Raw genomic sequence first — 12076 nt, forward strand, 5'->3', positions numbered from 1 at the left:
CTGTGGCAAAGAGAGAGAGGACAACAGCGCTATATCTATTAACCCCTTCGATGCGCATGACGGAGCAGTTCCGTCATGCGCATCGGTTGCGCTGTGCGTATGACGGAACCGCTCCGTCATGGCCCCGCCCGCGCAATAGAACCTTCAGCACAGCGCGGTAATCCGCGCCGCGCTGAAGGGGTTAAGATATAGCTCTGTTGCTCTTTCCCCTAGCGCTGGTGCACTTTAGACTGCATTACACTAAAGTGCACACTCTCGTACCATAGTCCAAGGGTGTGTCAGAGTATTGGCAAGCATATGTTTTGTACTGGAAGAATAGCCCACCAGTACAAAATATTATGCTTTGACAAAGTTTAAAACATTCCCACAAAGCTGGAAAAGTTTGGAGAAAATAAAGCTTTTCTCCGACGTTATACCTGCCTCAAGGAGCTGTAATTTTCTGAAGCAAATTCCTTTCTATCAATGTTAGTAGCTATAAATTAGCGTCAAAGTCCATGAGTGGTTGCATGTAAACACCCATGTACCACCAATGGAACACCCACTTGACACAAAATAGCGCAAAGTAGTGCATAGAACTACTTTGCAATCATTTAGAGCTACTTTGTAATGCAAATTGAGATTTGAGATTGAAAGTAAATCTCACAAAAAGTTTTTGTCAGGTTTGCATCCCTTTTTTTGATGCAAACCAGCCCAAAATGTAAGGAAAATGTAATAAAGTATCTCCGGATGTCTTTACTAATAAGAATTTATTAGTACCCAAAGGAACCCTTTTTAGCAACCTTAGAATAGCGGACGACTGACGGAACACAACAATAACATTCCAAACCTATCCATTGCAGTTTGCATGCTGCTCTTTGATGCAATTCATAGCTCACTGTGCTACATGAGGACTGTCACCTGTTAACTGCCAACAGAGCTAGCTACATAAAATACAAATCTGTGGCCTGCATGTTACACATTGTTCTTTGCTTAAGAAACAGAGGGGCATATTAACAAGGGCTTTATCTCTGCTTTTTTGGCTTTAAAAGCCAAAGAAGCGGGGATAAAAATATCGCCCTATCAACAACAGGGTGCTAACATGCAAAATCGCATGTTAGCACCCTTTTTCACTACGCTTCCCTTTGCATCTCTAATGAGATGCAAAGTGGGCGTTCCAGAGCAAAATAATAGGAGAAATGTTGCTAAGCGACATTTCTCCTATTATCAAGCTTCACGCTAACCTTGTTAGAGACAAAAAAAGCAGCGCTAACCACGGTTAACACTGCTTTTTTACGTCTGCTAATTTTCAGACTTAGCCATGTAATCCAATGGGAGATGGATTACATGGCTAAGTCCACCATGGGCTATCAACAAGAATATCCCTATCCTTGTAGTTTTATCGCTGCATTACCAGCGATAACCTCCCAAGATGCCGCTATCGCTGGATTTTTTATCTCCTAGGCGGTTAGCATTGTTAATAACGCGATAACCAGGTGATATTATCCAGTGATAGCGGGCGTTAAAAAAATTAACGCTAAGTTCCCTTAGCGTTAATTTTCCCTTTTCTTTATTAATATGCCCCATTAACCCTCCATGCTATGTAGAATCAAAACTGTGACTAGACAATGCATTATCAGACAAAGTTATCTTGAGGTTAATTGTTATGCCACGAAAAATGCTGAGCACACAAAGATCTGTATGGGCTGCTCTTGTCATGCAAATGCTCCCTGCCACCGAGACTGGCACCAAGTGTGGCAGCACCTGCGGCACCAGTCGCACTCCCCTAAAGGTGGCACAGTGTCTCAGTATTTTCTAGGGATTTTTCTCCTGGTAAATTTTGACAGTTTTGACCTGCCAATATTTACCTGTAGAAAACTCAAAGGAGTCAGAAGCCTCTGAACCACTTGTTACTGCGACATCCGGGCAAACAGCACTGAGGCCAAAGAGTACCACTTGTTTACCTAACAAATGAAGGATACATAAGAAAACACTGAAGCAAATATCTCATTTACTTTAACAGCAATTTGCAGATTACTAAGAGGGAACCTAAGCATTTTTTAAATAAAGGATTATAACTACAAACCAGACCAACCATATGATTTTCCTTTTCTGGTTTAATTTAAAAAAACTAGTTATGCGATTACAAAACAAAGATGTGAGTGACTACATATAAAATGTAGGTAAAGCGTATGCTAAAATCATGCCAAACATGGTTGACAGTGCATTTGTCTAAGGAGAATAAAGGACTTGGGGGCCCTGTGTTTACACATTATTTCTGTTAGTGACCACAGTGAGAAGTTGGCCTGGTATATGCTGTCCACTAATTGAAATGTGGGCACCTTCCACCAGTCCAAACGACCCTTATTGATGATTAGGTTAAAGACAACCTTTATTGAAAACTATCCTAGTGGTATCTATGGAGAGCAGCCTTCAGGCTAAGTCTCGAAGGAATGTAAAGCAGCTTGGTTTACCAGATTATGACCTCTTGACTGACCAAATGAAAGGAGAACCACACAAGGTATACATATAAAATATATGTATTTATTACTAAACACTCTCTACTAACCTCTCTATGAGATTAGCGAACAAGATACACAATATTAAAGCACTACAATGACAGTAAATAGCACAATATACAGTGGGCCCCAGGGAGAGACCAAACCATATATTAGGAAAGTGGTATAACAACCCCGACTTGACTAGACACAGTGCCTAGAGCACGTAGAATCGCTGGGACCCCAAGGAACCACCCAAGGTAGTGACACAGGGGACCCACGGGGGACGCGTGCAGTGTGACAACACAGAAGCGAGCTCCGTACAATCCTATGGGAAAGTCGCGGTTGGAATTTTAAAGCTTAAGGACACTTAGGAGAGGACTTTGAGCAAACCCTTAAGGTTCTAAGGCCCACACCCATATGAGAACCAGAGTACTCGTGTTACCTAACCAAGGGATGCTGGGTGCATAGGTGTCAAATGGTGTTGGGAATCTTTGTCGCTTTCAATGGCGTGATGCTGCAAAGTGCTTCTGCCGTGGAGAGGAAAAGTGTCCAGTGTGATCCAAGCCTAGATCGGAGCAGAGAAGACCTGAAAGCAGAGGGGACAGAGTCTGGGTCACTTGCCAGTGACCAGGGGCTCGGTAGACGAATGCCCACCGATGTCGGGTGCTTCAGGTGCGAGGAGGTGAAGCTTGACTCTGCAGCCACAGGGACCAGGAGATGTCGACGACAACCAAAGTCCGCAGGTGAGCTGTCCCACGAAGGATGTCGAGTGCTGGGGGGTCAGTGTCTGGATTGGAGACCAACAAGCCATGGCAACTGCAACCCACTTGTTCAGAGAAAAGATGCTTTGGTGTGGACCAGCAAGGGCCTGTGGACTCCCCAAGCAATGGAGAGTCGGGGCGTGTCTGGAGCAACCAGGAAAGCCCACTGAAAGTTAAAGTACCCTTCTAAGGGACCCACAGGTCGACGGACCAGGGATCGCGAATGGACCTCGAGAGGAGTGGGGGCCAGTAATTTTCGGTGGAATTAATGCTCGGGGTCTGGACTACAAACAGCCCAAAGCACAGCCTCAGGTACCATCAAAAAGCATATGCTGCTGCAAATGTGCATGGTGTCCAGGGGTTCAGGTTGCACGGTCCCCACGAAGGCAGTGGGTCACAGGTTTGCTGAGAGCACTGGTCAGCCTCTGGGAAGCTTAGGAACCAACCTCCTGTGTTGCAAAATCTTCGGAGTCCTTCAGGAGCTGCATAGATGCAAACCGGTCAGATGAGTCTTTGGTGCCTGCCTTGCTGGGGAGTAACTCCTTTACTCCAAGGGAGATTCTTCGTTCATCCAACGTAGTGTAGATAGTTGAAGTACTTGGTTTCTATAGTAGAGTTTTGTCCAGGTAAATCTAAAGTCCTGTAGCCAGGGGTTCCTACTTTAGCCCCTGCGACCGGTTTGAGCTAGACTGTGCACAGGGACACCAAATGTGCCCCCAGTGCAGACAGCAAAGCACTCTCAGAGTGCACCCACCCAGCCCCAATACACTAAAGCCTGTCTGGATGGTGGTAACACCTCCCTGTGACAGGAAACCTATTGTCCAGCCGTCCCTTGCCAGAGTTTCGTCCAGCAGTAGGAGGGCAGACTCGTGTTTGTGGCTGGCAGCATCAATTTTGTGATGCCAGGGTCTGTAAAGCTGGTACCGGGTGTACCGGTGCTGTCATATTTCTCCATCTAGTAGGGTGGAATCATACCTCCACACCTTGGTGTGGAAGTATGGTTCCACGGTGTTTGACGCCAAACACGACATATTTCCATGCAGCCGTTTTAAAGTTAGTATTTACCGCGAGGTTATAATGCACTTAAGAGTATATGTTAGGCTGTATGACAAACAACCCCGGAATAGAGGTTACGAAGGCTGCAGAGGGGCTCTGCTCATGCAGTTGCACCCTCTCATATAAAACCCAGCAACCTGCCTTCAGGATTGATAAGGCCTGCCATAGGTGGCTGATAGGTTTATATGTGCAGTGATATGGATAGATATAGTGAACCTATATCTAAGTAAGGGGTGCATGCACCACCTTACACAGGCTGCTGTAGCAGACCTGTTGTGTCATTTTGAATTGTCTCCCAGGGGTGGCATAATACATGCTGCAGCCCCTGTGAGGCCTCTGGGGTACCTATGCCCTGGGTATATAGTATACCATATTCTAGAGACTTATAAGGGTACCCCCGAATACAATCTGGAGTGTACCTAAAGTACATGAACAACCAATTTAGGGAGAGAGCAGATAGACTGGGGTCCTGATTAGCAGGATCCCAGTCAAACTAAGTCAAAAACCAGCAAAACACCAGGAAAAAAGTGGGGGTAACCATGCAGTCAGAATCCACCTACCTACAACCACCATGCACTGGCCTGTCATTCGTTTATGACCTAAGACCCCCTGCTCAATTATTTGCTAAGGCTGACTGCTATTGCTACATTATAACAGTAATTATATACCACTATGTTGATCATATGTTTCGTATTAGGATAGTGTACCGTTAGTTCATATCCACTTAACGTATATCGTTTTAGCTTAGGCCTAGAATTCTTTTATACAGATATTGATAGGTAGAACTGTATGAATTCCTAAGAAATTCTTCGTATAAGCCTGATGATAACATACTTAACTGAAACACAATCATCTGATGTATGCTTTTACAGGACGACAGGATTAGGAACACTAAGGGGAATTGAAGAACTGTGGCAGAGATCTGGCGTTTTCTTATCGTGATCAACACTTATTGATATTGCATTATAGTGCCCTGAAGAAACCCTTGTTGTAGGGTGAAACGCGTTGGCTGTGTCCACATGATATTGAAGAATTTGAAATAAAGAATTTCCCGCTCACATTGAAAACAGTGAATTGAATATCATTAAAATTTGAACGTTTCTATTAGGATTATATTGCCTCTCAGCTTTTTGTTATATTTGCATTCAATGTATGGTTATATGGCAGCTGGTCATTTGAGGTGGGCAGTAAAACATTTGTGACTTAAGAGTGACTATATTGGGTGGTGCAGTAAGTTGCGCCTTGCTGCCTTTCTTTGTTCTCTGGCTATAATAAGAAGCCTCTACTAATTGCAGTCCAGTTGCCTTCTGTGTGTGCTCTCTTTGAGGAAAGGGTGAGGAGTACCCACAAAATACCTGTAGTTTCTGGCAAGTAATGCTAATTCCTGGCTTGGACCCTTTTCAGGTAAGTTTGGGAGAGGTTCACTGGACACCTGTGCATTTCCATGGTCCAAATGTCAGGTTGGTATATACCGGAATGGCCTGGGGGCTAAATGAAATCTACCAGGTATGACCAGGATTGGCGTCGTACAAAGCATAGGATTCTTTGATTTAGAAGAGTTACAGACACAATGCATATGTCTCCAATCATTAAAGTAGTTTCACTGTCCACAAAAATGGATGTGAAAAATACATGCACTGAACACAAGTAGCAGGAAAATTTTTATAGACAATTGGAAACTCACCAGTTCTTATTCCAGCTGTGAGCAAAGGCTGTAATCAACACCAATTGAACGAGGACAAAGGAGAATCCACCACAGACGCCCACGTAATGCCACACTGGGAGAGGACATCATCATGCCATGCCACCGCAAAAGAAATCAGAAGACAGCCAAAACACTGGAATCACTAGAATGTACACAATCATGGAGATGAAAGACTCTTGCAAGTTTCGTGTTTTTTAATCCAAGGTATTATGCACAAGCAGCTCAACTCAAAGAGATCATAAAAAATATATATCTTTATTTGAGTTTTGCAAGACATGAGACATGCAACCGTTCACAGAAGGCAAGCATGTGGCAACAAGAGTAAAAATTATTCAAATAAAATACAACTGCAATCGAGACAACATCACAGTATACATCAAAAGTCAAGATCACAGTCATGGATCTGGTGTTTCCCCCAATGGAGAGAGACCGTAGTGTCTAAGCTAACTAGCCCTAAACCTTGAAGAACTTATGAGGGCACCCTCTAATTCTGTACGTTACTTTCTTAGCAGCCATATAGTGATCCATCTCCATCTTCCATTCGGTCATGGTAGGGACCGCCGGGGCACCCCAATGTTGTGCTACATCTCATTTAGCCACCACCAGCACCAGGTTATAGAAAAGAAGTTGCAGTCTAGGAACATCAACATCACCTGGGACACCCAATATAATGTATTTACAATCAAGAGGAATGAATGTTTCCAACACTCAGCCGAGTTCCCATACCACCTGTGCCCAGTATGGCTGAATGGCCGGGCAGTCCCATAGTGTATGCATGAATGTAATTCTAGCATCCCCACAGCGCAGGCAGGCAGGGGAGGCTGCCCTCCCCATGTGATGCAGGTGGCCCGTCGTAGTAGACCCGATGTAGGATTCCGAGTTGAATCAGGCGCAGTCGTGACTTAATGGCCACTTCCCTCAGGTGCATCAGGGCTGCCTCCTAATCAATATCCTCCAATTCACCCATGTCCACCTCCCATCTGGCCCTCAGCTTAGTCAGGGTGTCCAGCATATTATTGTTCAGCGTCCTATAGGGGAGAGAGATTGCCTTGTGGTCTAGTTCCTCAAGGAACAACCTACCCTCCAGCAGGGCATACTCAGGTAGATTCAAGTCTCTCAGTCTCTCCACATGCCATGCATGTCTCAGCTGTGCATACTTGAGATACTGGTTCTAGAAAATACATTTTCTTTTATCTTAATTAAAATGTTCCTGGTTCTTATTCAAGTTAACACAGGATTTCAGATAATAAACACAAGTTCTTCTAGACATAATAATCCGTTTGTTGGGGAGGCAAATGGATAAGAGTCAGAAATACAAACTAAAAATGGTATTTGTACTTTAATTAGTTGAGGTGTTTTGTGATTAGTTTATTCTGTGAAGCAATGCCCTTTGAGTTAGTGGAGCTCGGCCGGCACTGTTGTCTAAGAAATGTCCAAAATCAAGAAGATAATCTGACACATGCTTATGAAACACTGAATTTTGCAAGACTTGAAACAGACAACAGCCGGCCAGTCAACAGGCGCTCTTCAGAAGTTCAGGAAGTACTATAAATGGTGATAGACCAATTTAACATTGTGTGTCAGTGGTCCTTTAGCAATGAATGAGTAGTATTAAAACGTGTGCAGTCGTAGGGAGGTGGTAGGTTTTCTTTGGAAGGATTGCAGAAACAGGAGAAGGCAGGCACTTAGGACCTCTAAGAAGTTTTAAGCTTAATTTAATTTGCTAAATGTATTAGAACATTTCTTATGTAATTGCAGCTGGGAACTTCCCACCTGTACTGGTTAACCACTGTCATAAACCAGGCAATTAATTTTCTAAATTTTGACACTAGAAGTTACCCCAGCTTGATTACTGTACCACAGAGCAGATTTTGAGTGATGTATTTTGAATACAGGATAATGGTGCCACATATTTATGGTTTTGGTGATAACACTAACCAAAGAGCACTGATTGCCATTCTAACTCAGTGAAGGCTTTACAACAAAAAGCTAGTTTAAAAAAAACTTTGTCTCCCATGATACATTCATTATCTTGCCCTCTTGCGGGAGCCTCTGTGGACTATGTTGTCATCTGTTTTAATCGATCTACAGTTAAAGCCACTGGCAGCTCTATTACGTTCTTCTGGTGTCACTCTGTACAAGTAAGAGGGGATACTATGCAAACCCAATGGTTTCAGGCATGCCCGGTCTAGACTTATTCTAGAGGGAATTTCAGATAGGCAACACACATATATTCCTTGCATCCACTTACCAATTGAGCAGGGAATTATTTACAATTAAATATCAACACTGTCTTGGAAATAGATTAAGCGTTATATTCTAGGTTACTTACTAGAGGTATAAGTTCTGGGCTGCTTTCCATCACTTTCTTTCCATCCTGTTGGGCCTCAACAAGAGAGAACTTCCTGTACGCAAATCAATCTGACCTCACCCTAAGAACAGCATTCCAACCAAAATTGCAAAGCACATCATCTCTGCAGGAAAACTCAGCCATGTGTCTTCTTTTTTGACCATATGCTAAGCATAAGTACTTTAAAGCAATTAGGGTTGAGTTTTAAAGCTATACTCTTTGATGGGTGTTAGAGACAAGAGGTGATCTAGCACTTCAAGCTGTAGTGCTTCTTTTGTAATGAGATTAGTCTGGTTTTGCCAATAAAAAACTTCTCAAATTGGAAACCCACAGAGTTACACAATCTACTGACAGACAAGACATCAGATGTAAAAAAACATCAACTTCTACCTACATTGGGGATGGCATTCATTGAGCAATGGAACAACCAACATTTTAAAATAAGTAGAAAAATAATAAACTGGCCTAAATGAACAAGTAAAGGACCAATTCATTTGTTGTGTAACTGGATATCTGCATGCTTTTTCATCTAAAATCATAATTCACCAAATTATTGTGCCAGGAATTGTTTATAAGTATTTTAAAAGTAACTCTTCTTTAAAATAAGAATATCTTAGATGCTTTGGAATTTATAAAACTGATAGTGTCTGAACATTCTAAATCAACCAAACCCAGAAATAATTAAAACGTACCATCTGTGCGAAACTATCAACTAGCCAAGGTAGAGCATGTTTAGCTCAGAAGCCCACGCTAAGGAAAAAGAGTGCATAAAAATGCTATCTCTTGTCAATTAATGAATACTCTGAAATTAACTACATTCCCCAAATGATCAAAGAGGACATATTGAACTCAGAGAAAAGTCTAGAAGATCAACACAAAAGAGGATAGGAAACGGTAGCAAAAATGCAGGAGAACTAAGCGACGCCATGTAACCGTACTGAAGATGGATGATTAGTAACAGAAAAAAGGGACATGCCACACATAGTTTTTTAAATGAAATGCAAAACTATAAGACTTATGGCCTGATTTAGAATTTGGGGCATGATTACTCCATCCCAATTGTGACAGATAGCCTGTCTGCCTTAGCAGAATTTGGAATAAGACAGACGCGTTCTGCGTCACGTTTGTGATGGAGTAACCCATCCGTCAAACTCTAAATCAGGCCCTTAATCTTGTGGTGCACTAAAATTTCCAGAAGAGGCCATTTTTGTGACCCTTTGGTATATGATGGATGCAATTCTATAAACAGGAATATTCATAAAAGTGGACACATTTCTGCTTCTACTCCTACCTTTCCAATCAAAACCAGGGGTTCACATTGTCACTTACAGGTCCCATATGACCACCATCATCTGTGGAATTCCCCCATGGGTTCATATTGTCTTCTGTAATCTTCAACCTTTACATGGAGCCCCTCGGGGCTCTACTCACAGATAACAGCAGAAACAATTCCCCAATATGCTGATGATATACAACTCTACCTGAAAGCCTCCTCTGCTTCAGACATTCTATGCCTCAAACTGCACGTCATCCAGAACTGAATGTCCAACCCAACCCTACCAAGACAGGATTCCTGTTTTTTGCCAAGAACCAGCAAGAAATAGTACAAATCTGGTTCAATGACATTAACCTTGATGGCGGCAAACCTCAACCTTCACCGAATGGCAAGCCACTTAGATTAAACTTTGACACCAACTTCACCCTCAAAGAGTACAATGTGAAAAAAACTAAAACAATGTGGTACCAGCTCTCTCTTCTAAAAAGAGTGAAACCATATCTTGCAGAAAGTGACTTCAGAACTGCTGTTCAAACCACTATACTCTTGCTGCTGGATGGGGTAACGCCATGCTGCTAGCCTCCTAGACTCCATACTGGCACTGCATACATACATACATACATACACGGCACATGCATACCTCAAAACTACAACCTGATGATGCTTGAATCAGCTTTCGGCCAAATCACTATACATAATGGGCACTGACATTCAGCACCTCATCATTAACTAAAACAAGAATGTGCATAACCTTCATTAAAAAAAAGTACTCAATATGTCGATGCTGTGTATCTTGAAACAGGTCTCGCGCACCCCTCATTATGCTAATGGGCTGCTAGATTGAAGGACTGATTAGACAGCATTGACAAAAGACTTTACAATCACTGTTTGCATGTACATAGAATTGGGCAAAAGACTTCCCCTGAGGAATATACTGATATTGAAATTGCAATACTAACGCTGTAAAAACTTTCTTCAAACGAGAAGTTCTTTGTATATATGTCTGTATTTTGTTTAATTTTATATGGTTGATTATTTTATATGTAACTTTTATAAAAAGTTAGACAAGGAAAGGAGAAAGGAATTGTTTGTGGTGTGCTCTAAATTAGAAAAATAGTTACATGCAATTGTTTAAAAATGGCAAAGGTACCTCGATCTATATTGCATTCGCAATCCATTTTTTAAATGCCAGTCTCCAATTTTTTTATTGACTCAAGTTGTGACCTCTCTAGTCACCAGAAAATGACGCAGCTCTTTAACTGCAAAATGTTGCTTGTCTATTTGCCAGCATCAGGACCAGTCCTACATCTTGGCTACTTCTTCTTCTCTCGTTCCTTCTTCTGGCATTCTTCCTTTACCTGTTATACACATTCTCTTTTCTTTGAGCAATTACATAGACACCAGAAAAACCCTCCCCTCCGGTGTTATATCCCCACCTTTCGTCAGCATTGTATTCCTTTCCAATCCTCCAACACCTCAATTTCTTTAAATGCCAGTAAGGATAGGCCCCTGTCATCATGCTGGACCGTCATCAGACATTCAAACACAACATCCACATGCTTAATCAACCCAATCCCTCTGGCTTTACAGTAACTGGACTCCTCCCTGATCACGTCTTCCCACGTTATGTTAATCGGTGCAGCCTTCATAGCCCCTACTAAAATGTCATGAGGAGCAATTGCATACAGAAAGGCACTGTCCTGTTTCCTCTCTCTTGCAGCATCCCAGGATCCACAATTTTTAGCAACTACAGCCACATGGACTAAATCAGGTCATTTTCTCGAATGTGCAGCAACACCACATCTCCTGCACTTCCACCTCAGCTCCCATAAGGTGGGCATATGTTAACCCCATCTCTTGCTTCCGAAACCATATCACCTCACCACAAACACATCAAAATCTAGCCACAGCTGCTGGCACAGCAGCCTCACCCTTCATGTTACCCTGCCAGTTTCATGATGGATTGGCCATAAATCCAAAGTTCGTTCTTCCTACAACTCTGGACTAATAAACCTGCAGAACAGAAACACCTGTAAGTACCTGCAACCTGTCTTATTCTCACCTGGACAAACATAATCCCCACGTGCTGTTACTCATTCATCTCCCTACTCATTTCAAACTTAAAACTCTTGGTGGGATATGTACAAGGAAGTTGCGGTGCGTATCGTTAGACTCCTTGGCTTAACAACACGCTCCGCCACTTCTGAAACGCAAGGCTGCACCATATTTACAAGAATGTTCTATCGCTACAACAAAGGATATTTGTTAGCAGAGATACAGCTAGCCATGATAGTGGTTATACATAAAAAAGGTAAACCGGCAGAGGTCTGTAAATCCTATAGACCCATCTCACTTCTGACAGCAGAGGCAAACATTCTCGCTAAAGTACAAGCTAATAGACTCATCCCCCTAATTACTAATTTGGTACACCGTGATCAATCAGGATTTATG

The 12076-nt window shown here is 42.5% G+C and overlaps 1 protein-coding gene across 1 annotated transcript in view; it reads right to left on the bottom strand.

Moving 5' to 3' along the window:
• The window catches only part of SERINC4 (serine incorporator 4), a 305592-nt gene that overhangs the window by 167579 nt on the left and 125937 nt on the right, over nucleotides 1–12076 (bottom strand). The window contains exon 5 of the mRNA XM_085644357.1: nucleotides 5979–6072. Within this exon, the coding sequence (XP_085500483.1) occupies nucleotides 5979–6072 (94 nt within the window). The remainder of the gene's footprint in view (nucleotides 1–5978; nucleotides 6073–12076) is intronic.

This window comes from Triturus cristatus, chromosome 3_1 (assembly GCF_964204655.1).
Source record: "Triturus cristatus chromosome 3_1, aTriCri1.1, whole genome shotgun sequence".
In the NCBI taxonomy this organism is placed as follows: Eukaryota; Metazoa; Chordata; class Amphibia; order Caudata; family Salamandridae; genus Triturus; species Triturus cristatus.